This window comes from Dreissena polymorpha, chromosome 9 (genome assembly GCF_020536995.1).
Source record: "Dreissena polymorpha isolate Duluth1 chromosome 9, UMN_Dpol_1.0, whole genome shotgun sequence".
Classification (NCBI taxonomy): domain Eukaryota; kingdom Metazoa; phylum Mollusca; class Bivalvia; order Myida; family Dreissenidae; genus Dreissena; species Dreissena polymorpha.
The window spans coordinates 52666934-52690567 of NC_068363.1; the positions used below are offsets into that span (position 1 = coordinate 52666934).

At 40.5% G+C, this 23634-nt stretch overlaps 1 protein-coding gene across 2 annotated transcripts; it reads right to left on the reverse strand.

Annotated features, from left to right (window-relative positions):
• Positions 1 to 1619: 1619 nt before the first annotated feature.
• LOC127844033 (zinc finger protein 142-like) lies at positions 1620 to 21813 on the reverse strand. Of its 2 annotated transcripts, none has more exons than XM_052373979.1 (2): positions 21648 to 21813; positions 1620 to 12949 (listed from the first exon to the last, which is right to left on the reverse strand). In XM_052373979.1, the coding sequence occupies exon 2, from the start codon at positions 12924 to 12926 to the stop codon at positions 5130 to 5132; it is 7797 nt and encodes a 2598-aa protein (XP_052229939.1). In that variant the 5' UTR covers positions 12927 to 12949; positions 21648 to 21813; the 3' UTR covers positions 1620 to 5129. The 2 variants fall into 2 exon arrangements, with proteins under 2 accessions (XP_052229939.1, XP_052229938.1); XM_052373978.1 differs by lacking the exon at positions 21648 to 21813 and adding an exon at positions 13635 to 13980.
• Between the last annotated feature and the right edge of the window lie 1821 nt (positions 21814 to 23634).

Genomic DNA, 23634 nt, shown 5'->3' on the forward strand with positions numbered 1-23634 from the left:
ACATCCAAGTGTATGAAGTCTTGTAGTGCTTGGTGTTGAGCACCTAATATACTGAACTTAGGTTCGAAATGTCTTGGAAAACACTAGTCGATGATGAGGTTCAACAAGCCTTCTAATCCACTAACCATAGGTTGTGACTTAATGTTACACCAGACCATGTTAAGACTAAGCCATGAATATACATTCAGCTTAAGGTAACATAATTCAAATAGCTGCGTCAAAATGGGTCTGGTACCATAAGCAGCCAGTGGCGCCTCAGACCTGCCTGAGTGAATCCAGACCTGCCTGAGTGAATCCAGACCAGCCTCAGATCAGCCTGAGTGAACTCAGACCAGCCTGAGTGAATCCAGACCAGCCTCAGATCAGCCTGAGTGAACTCAGACCAGCCTGAGTGAATCCAGACCAGCCTCAGACCTGCCTGAGTGAATCCAGACCTGCCTGAGTGAATCCAGACCAGCCTCAGACCTGCCTGAGTGAATCCAGACCAGTTTCAGACCTGCCTGAGTGAATCCAGACCAGCCTCAGACCTGCCCGAGTGAATCAAGACCAGCTTCAGACCTGCCTGAGTGAATCCAGACCAGCTTCAGACCTGCCTGAGTGAATTCAGACCAGCCTCAGACCTGCCTGAGTGAATTCAGACCAGCCTCAGTGAATCCAGACCAGCCTCGGCATTTGTGTGACAGCATTTGCTCCTAGCTATGCCACATATTGCATAGTGCCTATTTTCCCATTCAGTGACTCAATCATCCATAAATAGAAATGTTTCGTACCTCAAGAACAAAAAAAGGCATTATCTTGATGTCTGCACAATTTGAAAACCCCATGAACTCGCTAGATACAAAAAATGGTGACCTATTACATCCACCAATGACACTAGAAAATTCATTCAAATGAAAACATTTGATAAAGCATGTGATTTTCAGTTCGTCAGCTTTGTTTAAATCTCCAGATAAGTTGGTTTTTCGAAATGTAGCCTGTTTTGGAGCAAGTCTTTTTGTACTACATAATTAAGCTTTACACTCGAGATGAGATCAAATAAGCCCCGTTCTCAGAAAACTATTATATAAAACTGTTTTAAAGGGGCCTTTTCACAGATTTTGGTATGTTTTGAAGTTTGTCATTAAATGCTTTGTATTGATAAATGTAAACATTAGATTTTAAAAGCTCCAGTAAAAAATCAAAAATAAAATTTAAAAAAGGAAAAAAAAAGTAGACCGCAGAGGGCTCGAACCAGTGACCCTTGGAATCCTGAAGCAAAAACGCATTAGCCAACTGAGCTATCCTGCCAAGCATACATAAGATGCGTATTTTATTCGTAATATAAGCAATCTTCCTAGTTTCACAAATTTAAACGACAACAACAGAACTCTCCAAATTATTCAATTGTTTCGCGTTGCAACGCTTTATAATTTATCATAACTAAACCGAAAATTTGCGAATCTGAAACAACTTTTGTCAATTTTGTCAATTTACCAAACCGTGAAAAGATCCCTTTAAAGTAAATCTTTAGATTTCCCTTATGAGCATAATAAATAATTACCCAGGGTGATTCATTGTTGATTTCCTGAGCAATAGACGTGGGATTGCTCAATAGATTACCAAAAAACAAAACACACATGTAAATTTACATTTTATTTATAGTAGTTGTAATTATTGCATAGAACAGTGACCGCAGGCCAAAAGTGAGAACAACTCAGAATGGCCATAGCAAAAATAAGGAAATACGAAGGGAAGGAAAACTAAACTAGAAATATAAACATAAATGAAATCGTTCAGAGACTAGTAAAATATAAATTATTAAATGATAATCAAGAAAAAATAAACAATAATAAAATAACAGACATAGAGAAAAGCAACACATAGGATGAGTACAGAAAAATGTACATTGTTATATTCAATATATAGGTCCATAAACATTATGGTTTTTTATTTGTTCAATTACACACTCAAAGCCAATCTAAGCAAAATAAAATATACCATATTCTTAAAAAATTAAACATGTATGTGTAATTTTTAATGTACCCACAGATGTTATTCATAATCATCCTCAACATTGATTTAGCGTTTCATTTAGGTTCATTTTGTTCATATAAATAAAATGATACCAAAAAGGCACACTACTCAGTTTTTTACCCTTCCATGGTATTTTGAAGATTCAAATATATCATAAAAGTGAAGGACTTGGGCTAAACACACGCACGCACGCACGCACGCACGCACACACACACACACACACACACACACAAATAATGGTCAGTGTTAAAAACAAGTATAGAACAAATGTCATATGGTCCATATCAAGCAAAAATGTATCTTTTTACATGGCCTGAGTAGCTCAAGGTCAGCCTGCATATATGCTCAGGAACTACATTGTTTGCTTTAAAGTAGACACATAGCTCCTGACTGCATGAATGCGCAGGCTGGCCTGGAGCTACGCTGGCCGCATATGGAATTAGAGCCATTATCTCATGACACACTCGCAACTTGTCTTCAAAGAATTATTTTAAAACAAACACATGTCTCACTTACATAAGGCACTATTTGTTACCCGATTTAAAACATGAAAGTTGTAGAACATGAAAAAATATATTTAATAAATTGGAATGTCCTGTATGCATAAAATGGCATAAACGCCAAAGATACGGTAGTACAGTTATCAAATGTACTCATATATATACAGACCTATAACTTATACAATGACTAAGAAACTACAATAGTTAATGTATAACAATTTTGTGTTGTTGTTTTCATGTGAAATAATTAGGAGTAAATAGGTTGATTTTTTTTACGTTTGTACTTGAATTTAAAGTAATTTAAATCATTTAGGAGAAACTGTAAGCAATTTAAACATACATTTTTCATAAAATTGTTATATTATTTAAATTGCTGAATAAACCTTTATAAAATTCAGTCTAATATATGGCAAAAAAACTTTATTTATTATGTTACATATTTTACAACAGTCTAACCATTAAAATCTTACTTTTTAAAAGGTTTTGGCATTGAAAGAGCTAAATATCTTTGTATCAAATAATCTAATATACATAATTAGAAGTTAAGGCACTCGTAAGTAATAAACCTATACAATTTATATATATAATATAATCTACATTTATATAATTTTTATATACATAATTTTCTAATACTAAACTGTACAATGTTGGAAGACAATGATTTGTTTAACCTAATCTACGGTAATACACTTAAAATGCAACAAGCTTGCCACTCAACTATATCTCAGTCTTACAGTTCAGAAATAATATGCCAGTACATGTATTCATGTTGTTTACCAATGATTGTATATATACATATAATGTTCTTTGTAAATAATTGAACATTGAAATATAAATGCTCTTTTATTCTTTCATTTTTGTTCAAAAAAAGGAGGAAAGTAAAATGATATGCACTGATAATAAATTACATATATATTGTTGAACAGTCTATATTGTCTATTTTTAATTCATACCTCACATAAGCTGTTGCCTTAGTATGTTGAAAGAACATTTTGACACACAAGATATTGTCATAGCAACAAGACATTCCATTTCCGTGTTTCCCAGTAGAACTACTACACTTATATGCGATCCATTTTATTTTTACACTATATACACAAAATTGCACTTTTAATACAAAATGCACACAAATACATTACACAAACAAGAGATGTGTTCGTCAGAAACACAATGCCCCCTATTGCGCCGCTTTGAAATTATATTTTTTTTACCTTTGACCTCGAAGGATGACCTTGACCTTGAACTTCCACCACTCAAAATGTGCAGCTTCACGAGAACTCCGCTTTGAAATTTTATTAAAAAAATGACCTTGAAGGGTAACCTTGACCTTGAACTTCCACCACTCTAAATGTGCAGCTTCATGAGATACATATGCATGCCAAATATAAAGTTGCTATCTTCAATATTGAAAAAGTTATGGCCAATGTTAAAGTTTTCGGACGGACAGACGCCATATATTTGACATTTGACCTTGAAGGATGACCTTCACCTTTCACCACTCAAAATGTTCAGCTCCATGAGATACACATGCATGCACAATATCAAGTTGCTATCTTCAATAGTGAAAAAGTTATGGCCAACGTTAATTTTTTTTCGGACGGACGGACAGACTGACATACACACATACTGACATACTGACTGACGGACAGTTCAACTGCTATATGCCACCCTACCGGGCGCATAAAAATGGTAGACAAGTTTATTCATGACTAATTATTCACATAATTACAAATTTAAATTTGCCAGTACTTTTTAAAGACATATGTTTTTATACAAAATATTTATCGAACACAATTTATCCTTATATAACAATGATTAACAGAGTCAACATAGAAATGTTTCATTGCACTAAATAGTTAATGATATGCAGAGAATAAAACAGGACATTAAACACATACAATATTACATATTGAAAATGTATACATGTAAATGGATTATACATAATCAAACAACACATTAATGTAAACCTTTAAACATAAATGTACAAATGTTTGTATTGATACAGTATATAAACAAGTTTTGCTATATAAATGTTATTAATATCAAATGAAAGCTTGAAGAAAACATACACAATTAATTACTTTGTTCTAAAAGCAATAAAACTAGTGTAAATTTGATCTAACTGATCAAACAATTTGAGGCACAAAACATTTATAGTTTATCACCATACTTTTTCAATTGATATTTATGGAAGACCAAAAACACGTACAGGCACTTGTGCGATCACATTTGGAAGACAAAATGTTATGATCAAGTATAATTAGTTTGTTCTAAAATTAACATATAAAATTGTAAAAATATCTTTCTTTAAAGTTACAACATTTATGGAATGGCAATCAAGTATGACTCCTATTTCTGGTCCCTTTAAGGTCTTTCTGAGATCTGTTCCATGGAGTGGTCCCTCTAGAGACATCATCCCATTCTTGCAACACTGGAATGTGGCACCACTATCAACACACAAGTCTATATCTACTTGAACACATTTGCGTCATCTAAAAAATATGAGCACTTTAAAATACTTTTCAAGCACTATAAAGTCTGTAACAGACATTAATCTGTCCATAGCAGAACCGCATACAAATATTAAGATTCAGTCATGATACTTGGTTAAGTTTATCAAAACTTTGAGCCCACAAGGTGTTGCTTTTCATGCTGGATCATGTTGGCCTTGTCATCATACTCCCGTTCGCAGTATTGGCACACATATACTTTTGTCTTCTCAACCTGCTTAGTGTCTGCGTGATCGTTCAGAGTCTTATCTACAGCTTCAACCTCACTTTTAGCAGCATCAGTGACAGTTGTTGAATCCGGTTCCCCATCCTTGCTTGTGGTGAAGTTCCCATCATTCAGGGCTTTAGAGAGGTTTCTCTTATGATACTGCCTCTTGAGCGATCGCAGCATTTCCTTGTCTACAGATGTGCTCGGGAAATGAACCTGAACGTGTTGCACAAGTTCGTCTTCATCGAAGCAACTGAATGTGCAGTACATGCATGTGTGCTTGTCTTTCATTTCATGATGCTGGTTATGGCTACCCAGTTCATCCTTTGATGGCGTGCTGTATGGGCACTTTTCACACTTATGGTCTGAATCACTACCATCACTAAAATCGCTATCGAGGTCTAGAGAATTTGCTGTTGACATATACAGCTGCGGCCCAATCACGTCTGGACTTCGCTTCACGAGTAGCTCCATTTCCTCAATGACATCGCTCTCAGAGTAGCCATCTTTGTGAACTTTGATATGTAGTGTCAACAGCGCCTGAGTGTCCGTACCAAAGTCACAGTCCTTGCACTCATGTTTACGTCCAGCCCCGTGCATCGACATATGATTCACAAGCATGTTTTTGTTCGTAGAACTATAAGGACACTTAGGACATTTGTGTTTTGTGCCACCTTCTGTCAACGATGCGAGGATTTGCTCTCGTTCCTTCTTGTGAAGCTTGATATGTTCCTTCAAAGAGGTAATGTTGTTAATGCTGTACGAGCATTCTGAGCAGCTGTACTTGGCCTGAATGCAGTGCAGTTTCTTGTGGAAGGAGAACGTGTTTGTATTCTCAGACTTGAATGGACACATTTTGCAGTAGTAGATTTTCTGACCAAAGGCATTCTTTTTGGGAGAGGTTTTGGGGTCATATGGGGAGAGTGGGATGTCCTGATACTCCACTAATGCCATTCCCACTGTAACATCATTACTGTCCCCATCTAGTACAAAGTCACGGTTCAAGAATTCAATCTCACCAGGTGCGGCAATGAAACCCTTCTCACCCGAGTGCACCCGACGATGTTGAATCAACAAGTTCAGTCTATCAGCACTCCAGTCACAATAGTCACACCTGTATTTGCGATTGATCCCATGCCACTGAATGTGGCATCGGAAACTTTTCAATGCCTGGCATCTGTATGGACATTTGTTGCACAAATACCTGCCTTTGTCATCACCCACATTCTGGCTCAGGTACATTTCCAAGAACTCGTCGCAAACTTTGGATCCAGTCTCTGCTGGGGGGTGTGCAATCTCGTTTCCAATCTTGGCCAGCAAGCTTTCATACTCTTCGTGATTCTTGTTCAGCAGCTTTGCAATCAACGGGGTCGACTCAAAACTCTTTTCCTGGAAGTGTAATTTACGATGTTGAGAAATAAGGTTGACTCGATCAAGACTGTACGAGCAAAAGTCACATTTGAATTTCTTGTCACAACCATGTAGCTTAAGATGCTTGGAATATTCTGCATTGCTGTTACTGCTGTATGGACAGTCCTGACACTTGTAATTACGGAACTGAATCTCTGAATCAAAACCAACCTCACCATTTCTATCCCGCACGTCCATATCCAGGGCCCCTCCAACTGTGTCTCTCAGCTCCTCTTCCATCAAGGCAGCTTCTTCATCATCTTCCATGTCATTATCAATGTCCATTGTATAATCTTCTTCAAGGTTTTCCATGCAGTTATCTGCTTTAAGATCATCAGGGAACTTCTCAAGTACCTTATACAGTTCACTGAATGGATCCAGTACAAACTCAAGGGCCTGATCGCTGGGTGCTTGCAGAGTGCTATGATATTGCACATGTTCTTCGAGGTCATTCGTGAAATTAGTACTGAATGAGCAATCCTGACAGGCGTATGGACCTTTGCTGATATGACACAATCGATGTTTCAGTATCTTCTCTTTCTTAAACGTGAAGAAAGGACACTGACTGCATTTAAAGCAAACTCTGCTATCACTTCTGTTCAATTGATCGACTGGGTTATTATCGTTCCAACGCTTGGCAAATTCTTGATCTTCAAAGGACCGTTCTGTGGTGAACATGGCCTCGTCAGCGGAGACAAGAGAAGTTATTGCCTTCTTGTGAAGCCTGGCGTGTTGACGAAGATGACCATACTGGTCCACCTTGTAGTCACATAGCTGACAATCAAACCTGCCCGTGCCCGAGTGCCTCTCCATGTGAATGGCTAGCTTCACTTTCTCGGTAGTTTTGTAGGGGCACTTTGGGCAGGAATGAAGTGCTGGGGCAGCGACAGCTTCCGGCTTTTTCGCAGATTTCACCAGAGTGTAATTTGGCTCCTTGGGATGAATGCTCTCCAGGTGATGTTGCATGGTTTTTGGATTGTCCACGCTATAGTCGCACTGGTGGCATCGGAATCGTCGGTTCTGGCCGTGTTGCTGAAAGTGGTTGGCAGTGTTCGCTGCGTTTGCATTGATATACATGCACTTGGGACACTTGAAGTGACGCTTCCCTTCAAGGCTGCAAATACTCAGTGGAATTCCCCGCCACACGCTTTCTTCCAGTAATACCAATTTAGGCACAATCCCCTTCTCCTGGTAAGCAAACAATACGCCACGTTCTGCATCATTGCCTTCAACATCCATGTCCAGACTTTCTCCAATCATGTCCTCAGCTTGCTCATCATTCATTTCATCTATTAAGTTATTGTTGCTGTCTTCTCCCAGGACAACATGACTGATCTTTTCCTCCGGGCTTCCCGCCCACTGTGCGCCATGTGTGCCCTTCATGTGCTGATACAGAAGATTCAGCCTGTCAATACTGTAGTCACAGAACAAACAGGTGTGCTTGCAGTTACTGCCATGCCGTTCGATGTGCCGCAAATAGGTGACCGCATTGGGAGCAGTAAATGTGCACTTTGTGCACTGAAAAGACCGAGACTTCTTCTGCTGTGTGATACTCTTTCTGGCTCTTTCTGACTGGTCCAGCTGCAGGGATTGTGGCGATGTTTGTTGCCCAGGAGATTGTTGGAAACTTGATGGCTTTGGAGCCAAAGGAACCAACTTATTCAAAAGACTCTGTGCATTTGATGTTGATGGAGCATGTTGAAATGGAAGCACGATGCTAGGCGATAGGGAGGTCACCTGATGATGGTACACCTGGTATTCTTTCTGCCTCTCTCTCACAATCTGCTCCAGCTGCATTCCCTTGCTGGGTGCCTGCCTGGCTGCGATGTCACCGGCCTCCTGGGCCTTCAGCTGGTTGGGGTGCAGACTCCGGCTGTGGTGGTACAGGGCCACCACATTGGGAAACGTCGCTGAGCACCATTCACAAGGCAGGTTCATTCCAGAACTCGGACTGGTTTTCTCATTGTTGTTCATGTTGCCGATAAGGGAATTGTTGTTAGTAGGGGACACCTGCTGCTTGACACTTTGTTCGACTGGACCATTTACTGGCGTTGTTGTTCGAGAACTGTTGGGACAAGAGAAATCCAGCACCCTGTCTGAGGCCTCCCCATCATTGTTGTTCTCCTCTAGGCTTCTGGAGTCATCACTGTTGATCTCAGCCTCTTCAAGTCTTTCAATCTCCTCGAGCTCTACACTTGTGATCTTGCTGTCAGCTTCAGAACACTCGGCCGGGTTGTAATCCGGATGCAGCCTCATGTGTTGCAGCAGTAGAGTCTTGCTGAAGACGTTGTAGTCGCAAAACATGCACAGGAATGTGTCGGTACCTCTGGGAATATGCATGGCATCATGAACATGGAGGGCTGACTTCTTGAAGCAGACATATGGGCACCTGTCACATTTGAACTGTTTGACCGGTTTCCTGCGATGCTTTAAATGCAGAGTCCTGCTGGATACCTCACTGGGTACCGGTGAGTCTTGAGATCTTCCATTGGATACCTCCTCAAAATTATGGGAACGCTTGTGATGAAGGAAAGAGGACAAGTCGTTTCCATGGTAGTCACATTTGGAACACTTATACTTTGATTCCTTCAGAGGGGAAGATGTTTCGGAAACTTCATCCACAGCATTGCTCCACCCACCATGTATCTTAAGGTGAAGGTCGTATGCTTTCTTCTTGTAGGAGTTGTACGGACATTGTGGACACATGTACAATGTGGACTGGTCCTCGTCACTATCTTCTGACAACTCTGTGAATTGCTCCATGCTATTGTCATTCTCGTTCTCCTCATCGCCACCATCTTCATCATCATCCAGTGTGATGCTAGTGTTCTGGTGACCATAGTTCTTGATATGTTTCTTCAGGTCACACTTCCAACGTGTGCTGTAACCACAGTCATTACAATTAAATGGTTTGTTCTCTGAATGAAGCAACGAATGGCGCTTCAGCTCTGTCGGACTATTCCCGATAAACTGGCATTCAAGGCAATGATGAAAACCTTGATTAACAAGGCTTCGGAACACAGGCTGCTTGGCAGGGTCACTGGACACGTCCATGGCCTCCTGGTGATCTTTGTTCCCGGACAAGATATTAAAATTATTGGCAAGACTTTTGCTGACTGTGGACATTGGCAAGTTCATAGCGGGGCTAAGGGAGCTATAGCGCTGGCCCCCTGGGAACACAGACTGGCTGAGACTGGCTTTAGGCTGATTCAGAGTCTGTGAACCATTCTGCTGACCGGAGTGACCCATTGGCAGTACCATGATGTTTGGAGGAGCCATCTTCTTCATCTTGGTCGTGTCAATGACGTCATGGACGGTGCCTCCACCACAGCGACGTAGATGTTTCACAACATCCCACTTCCACTTGCTCTTGTAGCTACAGCGTGGGCAGTGGTATGGTTTCTCGGTGGAATGATTCTTCATGTGCTGAGATATCTCAGAGGGCCATCTTGCGCGATACTCACAAACTGTGCACTTGTATGGAAGCACCACCTCCCCTTTAGCGTCTTTCTTGTCGGATAATTTGTCTTTGCTTGGTGTGAGTTCTTCATGTTTTATGTTGCCAGAATTCAGTCTTTCTTTGAGTGCTTCATGAACAATTCGTTTAGGAGTTTGGTTATCATAGTCTTCAATATCATGATTTTCAACCTTGACCCTCTTCACAGGATCAGAGAAAGCGCCCCTGGCTTGCATGAGCAGATGCGAATGCAATTCTAGTTGACCCATTTCTTTTCTGTCTCTAGCCTGCCTTTCTAAATACTCCCTCAAGTAATGTTCAGCATCCCAGCTCTCAGACTCTGATAGGCGCCTTTTATTGCCTGCAGAATAAACTTCTTCGTCATTGTAGTTAGATGACATTGCACTCATGTCCATCAAGTTGGCTTGCGATTTACCCATTGCTATCATGTCTGGGGGAGGTGTAGCAGGTGAATTGCTGGCCATCACACCACCGCCCTCACGCCTCTTGTATGGGTTTGGAAGGGTGCTATGACTTTTCTCAAAATGCTTCACAAGGTCCCATTTCCACTTGTACGTTGAGCCACAGACCATGCATACGAAGGGTCTTTCTTCAGAGTGCGAAACAGCGTGCTTCTGCAATTCTGCTGGCCACTTGGCTACAAAACTGCACATGCTGCATTTCAACTGCTTTGGTTCGTTTGACATTAGTTCCTGAGAAGACAGACCTGAGATGGAGTCCAGAGGCATTTTTAGCAGATGGTATGTTTGCTGAAGGCCATGGGGAATCTTCTGGATTGCTTCTTTGTGCTCTTGTATCTTCTCTGAATGATAATCCATGAAGTGTTTGTTTAGTTCATCAATTCCAGTAAAATGAGAACCACATTCTGCACACTTGAAGGCTCTTTTGTTTAAGTGAAGAGCCATGTGAGAGCTGTAGTCAGCCAGAGTTTTTGCAATGTAGTTACACTTGCCACACCTCAATGTTGATGCCTCAATGCTGTCATTCATCTCTTGGCCATGTTTCATGGCAGCTGCTATCTGACTGTTGGCCTGTGATACCATCAGTGATATAGGCATCTCAGTAAGGCTGTCACTCTCGCTGTTTGTATCTGGCCACGATGGTTCCGACTTTCCACTGGCCTCGGAAGATTTCTTAGAGAAATCCAGAGGCTCAGATTGCTGATTTTGTTGCATCGGTTTTGGTAGCAGTTTCTGCTGCTGAAACACTTCATGAGGCATAAACTGTTTTTGGGACTGATTGCCCCCACTCTGCACTTGCATGGAATTGACCACATGTCTCATCTCATGATGTGAGTCTGCTGCTCTAGACCTTGGGGTCATATGGTTTGTATGGTTAGAACGGTTCACCGGACTGAACAGGGGGCCGCTGTTGACAGTGGTGCCTGCAATAAATGGCCCAATCTGCCTTGGCATCACAACATTGGACAAGGTTGGTGTTTGATGGATTTGGGGTTCGTCTTTCACCCTACCGGATTCGCTGTGATTGGAAGTGGGCGTTGCTCTGTGAGCCTTCATCTGATTGGCTGGACTGGCAGTGGCTGCCCCATAAACTACATTGGGAGCGGCCGGTGGTGGTCCTCCAAACTTTGTCTTGTATCTACAGTACAATGTATAGTTCTGCAGAGTGGCTGGAGGTTTAGTGAGGTCTGGAATTTCACCACAGTGCTTCTCTTTCCAATGTTTATTCAGCGATTTCCGCCATTTATAAACATTTCCACATTTTGAACACGCATATTTAACACCAACTTCGTCCATGACTTCGTAATATTTCAATGGATCAACCTCTTGTCGAATTCTCTTCTTCTTTGCCTCCATGGGTGTTGAACCGGCTGTTAAATTATGGCCGTCATGAGCAGACAAAGCAACCATTTCCTCTTCATCATCTTCATCAGCCTCTATCCCATCATCCATATCTTCCTCTCCGTTCATGAGCTCCATGTTTATGCTAGTCATTCCATTGTTCTCTGCCGTCCCTTTCAACTCTCCTTCTGCGAATTTATTTTCCAAATCAGATTCATCCGGACCATCTTTTCCACTGAAATGAAGTTTGCGATGTCTTGGTAATTTCTGCTTGTACTTGGTAGCATAGTCACAAATGTCACATTCATATATAACAATACCCGAGTTATGAACATCAACATGGTGGCGCAGATATGCTTTAGCACTGTTGGAGGTAAAGTCACAGTTTTCACAGAGGTAGTTTCTGTTTTGAATATTACCACTTCGACTAGGTACATGATCATCGGGACTATCTGCTTCATTATCGCTGCCATCAGCAATCACAAGACGATCTTCATCGTCGTGCTCATCATCTCTGCTATCCGTAAGGGCTTCTTCAAAATGTCTGTTGACTTTGTCCATTGTGTTGTTTTTTGATTTCTCAGAGCCAAAAGATTTTCGAGGCGCTAGTGCCAAGCTGCTTAACAACTCTGGAGAAATCTGGTCACTGGTCATGTCTGTTGTTTGTTCAAGTTTGGTAATGTTTTCACTTTTAGGATATGTGTCTACTGCATTGGCAGCGCTTGCTGAACGATCTTCACTGGTAACCTCCATTTGTTCTTCCATTGATGCAATCTTCTCACAAGCAGCTGAGGATTTTCTTCTCAAACTATTCTTTCGCGTCACTGTTTTGCAATTATCCTCACTATTTTCCTCTGCATGCGCATGGAGACGATGATTGGAGAATGCCCTGACGTCACGTGTGGTGAACTTGCACTGTTTGCAGATTCTTGCTCGGCCAGCTCGCTGAATGCCCCCTTCAGTTAGGGAGACCTCCTCATCTGGCTTGCAGGGACCATCAGACATTGTGCAAGAATAGCTGGTTTAGCCTGAAAATAGTAAAAAACTGGTTTTGAGCTGCCATAAAATTGTTGCTGTTGTTTTAAGTTCTTCAAAATTGTTAAATGGCAGGTTAATAGTTAATAGTTAGATATGCGGTGTATGTTATGAAAAATAAACAAATAATGTAAAGAAATAGTATCAATATATAACCTATGTAATTATGAACATGTTTGTCAATGCTGCATATATATATTCTACTCTTTGATAATTCATTGAATAAAAAACATCCAAAATAATTCCTATGCATGGGAAACAACTATATGTTTCTTAAATCATTTCCATAAACACAGTAAGCTCCCTTGCATTGCATTACGCACTGTTCAACTACCAGTACTTCATTTAAAGGAAGGATTTCCATATAACATCTGATTTTCCCTACTTAAGCTTGACCATTATCTGAAATACACTGAACTTTGTACACACTGTTGTTAAATGTACTTATTTATAAGCAAGGCTAGTGAACATAAAATTAGATTGTTGTTTTTTAATTCTGGTAAAAAGTTTTTAAGAATTATTCATAAATATTTAAAAAAATATTTGTTCAGTTGCAAATAGTATGTTGATGAGGTTGTAATAAATATTCATGAAGTTGTAGAATTTTATTTTATTTACTCCTGAAGGACATAAATATTCAAGAGTAGTTGAGAGATATTCTAAATAAGTTCTTCTTACCATTATTATGTAAACTCCAATAAATAGCATCATAACAAGTTTCCGAGTTGAAAGTGTCGACAAATAAATTAAAAAATTAAGTGAAGATAAAGTCCAATTTCACATATATCAGTCCACTCAACCCTGTACTGTCACTAATATTCATACTCAATACACCATTAAATTTGACATGTTCAAGTGTATTATCAATCAAGCTACTCCATAAAATGTATTCAGTTAACACCCAGTCAGTAACTACACTGCTTTAATTCCCATCACAAGTTCTATCTATCTCTCTCAGCTGCAATATCACTGGACCGGCCCAATCAGCTCTCACCAAACTTATAATCATATCATCGATAAAACAATGTATCCTCCAATATCACTGCTAGGCAGCTTGAGTGTGAGTGAGAGCAACCAATCAGATTCTAGTTTTTAGTGCAGTAGACAGCCTTTTAGAGAACTGTCAACCTCTGACCAATCATATAGCTCCATTTTACAGATCCCTGTCGCCTGTTGATACTACCATAGTTTGACATCACCAATTTCTCAAGTTAATTGATTTTACCTGTTGCCTCTGGCCAGTAGATTTGAAATTGCCAAAGATTTCAGAGCATGTTTAATGGAAGATGATTTCCTCGTAACAGTCGAAAAATTACAGGAGTGTCAACTTGTTTACAGTACAGTACCGTCTTAGTCACCTGAAGTCATCCCGGCTATCATACATCAGTGACGATATATTTGATGTTTTTCGGTTCTTAGGCTGTGAGTTTTATGTGAAATCAATAGACTGGAACTAGGTTCTTCACTTAATAATAAATTTGTCACCGACAGCCTTTGATGCGAAGAAAAACAGTCACAATTTTTTGTATTTGTATCTACGGTAAATAGATCTTAATGGCACTCATTCCTTTTAAACATCAGAAAGGTAATTACCAATACATTTGTATATCTAACAGAGTGAGTTGATGGGGGTAAACTAGGAATCAATCAAGTCTTTCAAGATTATATCAACTACAAAAACAACATAAAATATATACTTATATAATAGGATATTGCTGAAAAGATCATTACGTTCGCAATTACAGAGATCAGATCAGCTAACAAGGCAAAGTTTAAAACTGTTAAAAACAATTTATAAGAAAACCTGTAATATACATACCAAAATTAATCCTTTTAAAGGCATTATTAAACATTTCCATGAAGTAAAAGAGTGTAACCCTCTCAACACCCTTAAAACCACTATCAACAGTTGAAGTATTTGTTCCTTTTTCACTGATTACCTGTCAATAAGAAATCACTATGGCCTTTCAACTTTGTAGAACATAGAACAGTTTACCAGAACAGAAAGAAATGTCCCCTGAAGGTAAAAATATTAACAACAAGCGACATCAGTGTGTTTCTTCAGTGATGGATTCAGTTCTGCTTGGTTTAGCATGAAATACACATCTCTCTCAGTATGGTTTCACAGCAATAAATGCATGGCGACAACAAAATTCCATCTTTTTTGTACCAGATATGGAGTGCAAAAAATATTGTTAACATAATTATGTAAACTGAGAATTTTAAAATAAGGAAAATAAACATTTGATGCAGGTAGATAAAAAAGTTACTGCAATAAGTAACTAATGAATGTCTAAAAGCACTTGTGGAATGTGATGTCAAACTACCAGACAAGGAACATTAAGATTACATTATGAAGCCAACATAAAAACAGGGTTATTTGCTTCCCATTTGGATGCATAATGCAGGAAACCTAAAAAGTCATCAAATTCTTTAACCCTTAAAGTCCCTTTGCATGCTGGGATATTTGTCGTCTGCTAAATTGGTGTCTGCTGAATTTCTAAAATAATCATTTTCATCACTTTTTTTTAAAGACCACTATCAGAATACCAAACAGTTTGGATCCTGATCAGACGCCACGTTTTGTGGCGTCTGATCAGGATAACAACTGTTTGCAAAGGCCTTTAAAATTCGGTTCCAGCGCTTAAAGGGTTAACTATCCTATTTCATTCATAGCAGTCACTTACTGAGGAATTGTCTTATGGTACTGCATACAAATCTGTGAGCTTCGTTCGGGAAAAGGAGGGTTTGATGCATGTGCGTAAAAAGTCATCCCAGATTAGCCTGTGCAGTCTATACAGGCTTAGGTCAGGAAAGACAATTTCTGCCTGCACTGAATTTTCGCTTAGAAGAGACCTCTGAGGCAACACTCTACGCACATGCATTTAGAAGAGACATCTGAGGCAACACTCTACGCACATGCATTTAGAAGAGACCTCTGAGGCAACACTCTACGCACATGCATTTAGAAGAGACCTCTGAGGCAACACTCTACACACATGCATTTAGAAGAGACCTCTGAGGCAACACTCTATGCACATGCATTTAGAAGAGACCTCTGAGGCAACACTCTACACACATGCATTTAGAAGAGACATCTGAGGCAACACTCTACACACATGCATTTAGAAGAGACCTCTGAGGCAACACTCTACGCACATGCATTTAGAAGAGACCTCTGAGGCAACACTCTACGCACATGCATTTAGAAGAGACCTCTGAGGCAACACTCTACGCACATGCATTTAGAAGAGACCTCTGAGGCAACACTCTACGCACATGCATTTAGAAGAGACCTCTGAGGCAACACTCTACGCACATGCATTTAGAAGAGACCTCTGAGGCAACACTCTACACACATGCATTTAGAAGAGACATCTGAGGCAACACTCTACGCACATGCATTTAGAAGAGACCTCTGAGGCAACACTCTACACACATGCATTTAGAAGAGACCTCTGAGGCAACACTCTATGCACATGCATTTAGAAGAGACCTCTGAGGCAACACTCTACACACATGCATTTAGAAGAGACATCTGAGGCAACACTCTACACACATGCATTTAGAAGAGACCTCTGAGGCAACACTCTACGCACATGCATTTAGAAGAGACCTCTGAGGCAACACTCTACACACATGCATTTAGAAGAGACATCTGAGGCAACACTCTACACACATGCATTTAGAAGAGACATCTGAGGCAACACTCTACACACATGCATTTAGAAGAGACATCTGAGGCAACACTCTACACACATGCATTTAGAAGAGACCTCTGAGGCAACACTCTACACACATGCATTTAGAAGAGACCTCTGAGGCAACACTCTACACACATGCATTTAGAAGAGACCTCTGAGGCAACACTCTACACACATGCATTTAGAAGAGACCTCTGAGGCAACACTCTACACACATGCATTTGGAAGAGACCTCTGAGGCAACACTCTACGCACATGCATTTAGAAGAGACCTCTGAGGCAACACTCTACACACATGCATTTAGAAGAGACCTCTGAGGCAACACTCTACGCACATGCATTTAGAAGAGACCTCTGAGGCAACACTCTATGCACATGCATTTAGAAGAGACCTCTGAGGCAACACTCTACACACATGCATTTAGAAGAGACATCTGAGGCAACACTCTACACACATGCATTTAGAAGAGACCTCTGAGGCAACACTCTACGCACATGCATTTAGAAGAGACCTCTGAGGCAACACTCTACACACATGCATTTAGAAGAGACCTCTGAGGCAACACTCTACGCACATGCATTTAGAAGAGACTCTGAGGCAACACTCTACACACATGCATTTAGAAGAGACCTCTGAGGCAACACTCTACACACATGCATTTAGAAGAGACCTCTGAGGCAACACTCTACACACATGCATTTAGAAGAGACCTCTGAGGCAACACTCTACACACATGCATTTAGAAGAGACCTCTGAGGCAACACTCTACGCACATGCATTTAGAAGAGACCTCTGAGGCAACACTCTACACACATGCATTTAGAAGAGACCTCTGAGGCAACACTCTACACACATGCATTTAGAAGAGACCTCTGAGGCAACACTCTACCACACATGCATTTAGAAGAGACCTCTGAGGCAACACTCTACACACATGCATTTAGAAGAGACCTCTGAGGCAACACTCTACACACATGCATTTAGAAGAGACCTCTGAGGCAACACTCTACGCACATGCATTTAGAAGAGACATCTGAGGCAACACTCTATGCACATGCATTAGAAGAGACATCTGAGGCAACACTCTACACACATGCATACAGAAGAGACATCTGAGGCAACACTCTACACACATGCATATAGAAGAGACATCTGAGGCAACACTCTACGCACATGCATTTAGAAGAGACATCTGAGGCAACACTCTACACACATGCATTTAGAAGAGACCTCTGAGGCAACACTCTACGCACATGCATTTAGAAGAGACATCTGAGGCAACACTCTACACACATGCATTTAGAAGAGACCTCTGAGGCAACACTCTACGCACATGCATTTAGAAGAGACCTCTGAGGCAACACTCTACACACATGCATTATAGAAGAGACATCTGAGGCAACACTCTACGCACATGCATTTAGAAGAGACATCTGAGGCAACACTCTACACACATGCATTTAGAAGAGACCTCTGAGGCAACACTCTACACACATGCATTTAGAAGAGACCTCTGAGGCAACACTCTACGCACATGCATTTAGAAGAGACCTCTGAGGCAACACTCTACACACATGCATTTAGAAGAGACCTCTGAGGCAACACTCTACACACATGCATTTAGAAGAGACCTCTGAGGCAACACTCTACGCACATGCATTTAGAAGAGACCTCTGAGGCAACACTCTACACACATGCATTTAGAAGAGACCTCTGAGGCAACACTCTACACACATGCATTTAGAAGAGACCTCTGAGGCAACACTCTACGCACATGCATTTAGAAGAGACATCTGAGGCAACACTCTATGCACATGCATTTAGAAGAGACCTCTGAGGCAACACTCTATGCACATGCATTTAGAAGAGACCTCTGAGGCAACACTCTACACACATGCATTTAGAAGAGACCTCTGAGGCAACACTCTACACACATGCATTTAGAAGAGACATCTGAGGCAACACTCTACACACATGCATTTAGAAGAGACCTCTGAGGCAACACTCTACGCACATGCATTTAGAAGAGACCTCTGAGGCAACACTCTACACACATGCATTTAGAAGAGACCTCTGAGGCAACACTCTACACACATGCATTTAGAAGAGACCTCTGAGGCAACACTCTACACACATGCATATAGAAGAGACATCTGAGGCAACACTCTACACACATGCATTTAGAAGAGACCTCTGAGGCAACACTCTACACACATGCATTTAGAAGAGACCTCTGAGGCAACACTCTACGCACATGCATTTAGAAGAGACCTCTGAGGCAACACTCTACACACATGCATTTAGAAGAGACCTCTGAGGCAACACTCTACACACATGCATTTAGAAGAGACCTCTGAGGCAACACTCTACACACATGCATTTAGAAGAGACCTCTGAGGCAACACTCTACACACATGCATTTAGAAGAGACCTCTGAGGCAACACTCTACACACATGCATTTAGAAGAGACCTCTGAGGCAACACTCTACGCACATGCATTTAGAAGAGACCTCTGAGGCAACACTCTATGCACATGCATTTAGAAGAGACCTCTGAGGCAACACTCTATGCACATGCATTTAGAAGAGACCTCTGAGGCAACACTCTATGCACATGCATTTAGAAGAGACCTCTGAGGCAACACTCTACGCACATGCATTTAGAAGAGACCTCTGAGGCAACACTCTACGCACATGCATTTAGAAGAGACCTCTGAGGCAACACTCTACACACATGCATTTAGAAGAGACCTCTGAGGCAACACTCTATGCACATGCATTTAGAAGAGACCTCTGAGGCAACACTCTACACACATGCATACAGAAGAGACATCTGAGGCAACACTCTACGCACATGCATTTAGAAGAGACCTCTGAGGCAACACTCTACACACATGCATTTAGAAGAGACCTCTGAGGCAACACTCTACGCACATGCATTTAGAAGAGACCTCTGAGGCAACACTCTACACACATGCATTTAGAAGAGACCTCTGAGGCAACACTCTACGCACATGCATTTAGAAGAGACCTCTGAGGCAACACTCTACGCACATGCATTTAGAAGAGACCTCTGAGGCAACACTCTACACACATGCATTTAGAAGAGACCTCTGAGGCAACACTCTACACACATGCATTTAGAAGAGACCTCTGAGGCAACACTCTACGCACATGCATTTAGAAGAGACCTCTGAGGCAACACTCTACACACATGCATTTAGAAGAGACCTCTGAGGCAACACTCTACGCACATGCATTTAGAAGAGACCTCTGAGGCAACACTCTACGCACATGGCATTTAGAAGAGACCTCTGAGGCAACACTCTACACACATGCATTTAGAAGAGACCTCTGAGGCAACACTCTACGCACATGCATTTAGAAGAGACCTCTGAGGCAACACTCTACGCACATGCATTTAGAAGAGACCTCTGAGGCAAACACTCTATGCACATGCATTTAGAAGAGACCTCTGAGGCAACACTTACGCACATGCATTTAGAAGAGACCTCTGAGGCAACACTCTCACACACATGCATTTAGAAGAGACCTCTGAGGAACACTCATACACATTGCATTTGAAGAGACCTCTGAGGCAACACTCTACCGCACATGCATTTAGAAGAGACCTCTGAGGCAACACTCCTACACAACATGCATTTAGAAGAGACCTCTGATGCAAACACTCTACGCACATGCATTTAGAAGAGACCTCTGAGGCAAACACTCTACACACATGCATTTAGAAGAGAACTCGAGGCAACACTCTACGCACATGCATTAGAAGAGACATCTGAGGCAACACTCTACACAATGCATTTAGAAGAGACCTCTGAGGCAACACTCTACACAACTGCATTTAGAAGAGACCTCTGAGGCAACACTCTACGCACATGCATTTAGAAGAGACCTCTGAGGCAACACTCTACACACATGCATTAGAAGAGACCTCTGAGGCAACACTCTACACACATGCATTTAGAAGAGACCTCTGAGGCAACACTCTATGCACATGCATTTAGAAGAGACATCTGAGGCAACACTCTACACACATGCATTTAGAAGAGACATCTGAGGCAACACTCTACACACATGCATTTAGAAGAGACCTCTGAGGCAACACTCTACGCACATGCATTTAGAAAGAGACCTCTGAGGCAACACTCTACACACATGCATTTAGAAGAGACCTCTGAGGCAACACTCTACACACATGCATTTAGAAGAGACCTCTGAGGCAACACTCTATGCACATGCATTTAGCCCAGTTTTCCCAGAACAAGGCTCCCAAGAAAGCAAAAAATGCTTGAAAAATCTTCTTTTATTTTCAGCTATTACTTAAGGATGAATCGTCCTATAGCTACAGCATAAAAACTTGGGATTAATCTCCTGGTTCCTGTCCTATCAAAGATCATAAGACATGTTTAAGTACAGACATAATTTTGTAGTAAACAAACACACAAACATTTATGATCTGTATGATCCAAAAATAAAGAACTGTCATCATGTGAAACAAATACCAGGAAAATAAATAAAATTTGTGGCATTAAGTAAACATAAATGTGTGAGATAAGCATTTAAGCTCTTTCGAAAATTGAAATGTTCTATGAATAAGCTGTATACAGTTTAAGTAACCAGGTGCCTGTGCTACAACATCAGATCCAAGCTTAATCAATCACACATACCATACATATGCTTTTAAAAAACCTATTTGTTTCGACTCAATGGCTCCAAAATTGAGAGAATCTTTGCCATCAATTTGGGAAACATTAGCGCTAGGCTGAGATAAAGCTGAAGATTTTAAAGCCTGAATCGCTGCAGGCCTATATCCTTATACAGGAATCCCTCACACACTCTCGCAAATCACAAGTTTTATCTGTATTATGTGCTCTGAGGCATGCAAATACATCGGAAGAGAATAAACTAACAGAGTTGTGACAGAAGATTACTTTTCTGCGCCCCCAATATGGAAATCAGACATACCTTAATTGATTTCGTACCATCTTCCAACATTTTTTTGTGAAAGACTGATTAAGATAAAAAGCATCAAAGATTTCTTCAAAGAATCATACTGTAAATCACACAACTCCAAAACGAAAAGCTATTAGATTGCACTTATATTTCAATTCACACCTACATATGCAAGCTCAAAGTCCTTGACACCAAACAGTAGTTTTTGGAAAATATTTTATCAGCCACATTATTTGGGTAGATAAAATCTTCTAGGGATGAGGTAACACACTAGAGTTCAGCCTCACTGTGCCTACAATCAGTTATCTCTGTGAATCCACATTGTTAAAGTCATGTACAGACATTGTTGACTTCAATATTATCTACTAGTATATAATATCAATCTTTAAGTTGATAATGTTCCATACAAGGTCAGTCCAACTGGTAGATTATTTCATGAATATGAGTACTGTTACGCTCTGGAAAAACCCGTTTAAACTCTTGTGCGTGAAGTCTCGTCCCAGAAACATTAACCCTTTATCACTAATAGATGCGTATTTTGACGTATTTGTAGTCCCTCAGAAAGTTAACTTTAATTTAAGACCTTTCTAACTAGATTCAAGTTTTAAAGGCTTCATTTCCAAACCATAAATACTGATGAGCACCAAACAGCATAAAACCTTAACAGACATCGAGTCACTCTCAGACTTCTCTCGATTTATGCTGTTTGCATATAGCCATTTTCACTTTGCTTCTGAGCGGGAAAGATTTAACCCTTTGCATGCTGGGAAATTTGTCGTCTGCTAAAATGTCGTCTGCTAAATTTATAAAATTAGCATTTTCTTTGATTTTTTTCAAAAATACTATCAGAATAGCAAACAGTTTGGATCCTGATGAGACACCACGTTCTGTGGCGTCTCATCTGGATCCAAACTGTTTGCAAAGGCCTTAAAAATTCGGTTCATTGTAAGGGTTAAACAGGGTTAGTTCCACATTTATGTGAGGGAATATTTATTTAATGATTTATTTCTCAAACATTGGGTCCACTTGAGTAGGACAGGCCAGGAAACCAGACCTTATAGACTAAGAAGACTCAGGTACCAGTGTCAACAAACTTCAAACTCGCCTTATGTCACTGCAAACACACAACTACACTGATACGTATTTACTCAGTAAATCTTAATGAAGGTTTGTCAGAAATGTTCATGGAATATTAAATACTGAACAAGACTCCATGGGATTGATGTTTTGGCACAAAACTAACAAGCCCACACAATATTCTTGGATAGATTTGTTGACATAATTATGTAACATGTATTTGATTCTTCAAAAAGTGCTAGTGATTCATTATGAAGCTCGAATGAAGTCTTCAAATAAATAAGATTTCTAAATTTGTGCCTTTCATGTAAGCCATCTTTATTCACAACAAGCGCTCCATGAAATCTATTGGAATTCTGCTTCAAATGCTCTGGCCATCCCTTTAATGCACATTCAAACATTTTGGCACTTAAATCTGTGTCAGAAAGCTTTGCCCCATTGCTATTCATGTTAGAATTAAACCCAGGCCTTTGTAGGAAGAATTATTCTGCCTGAATGCCTTTTTGGTGGAGAAAGCACAATACATCTTTTGAAAAGGCTCAACATTTTGTTTGTGGCAACTTGGTTTTCAAGTTTTCCATTTCAAGCCTCGAAGACCAAACACAGCTAAAAGAGCTATGTAAATCTGAAGGTGGAATTTATGATCAGAGAGAAATGAAAAATTATCTGGAGTCATAAAACTGGTGTTTATTTCAGGTACACCAGGGTGTACAAAGAGTATATCATTATTACTTTTTGATTGGTTGAGCAGGAAATTGATATGAGCCTTGCTCTGCGAAAACAGGGCTTAATGCATGTGCGCAGTGTTGTCCCAGACTAGCCTGTGCTAATCAGGGACGACACTTTCCACCTAGACTGGATTTTTGTATAGAAGAGACTTTCTTTAAAGGAAAAATCAAATTGTCATCCATAATGTAAGGCG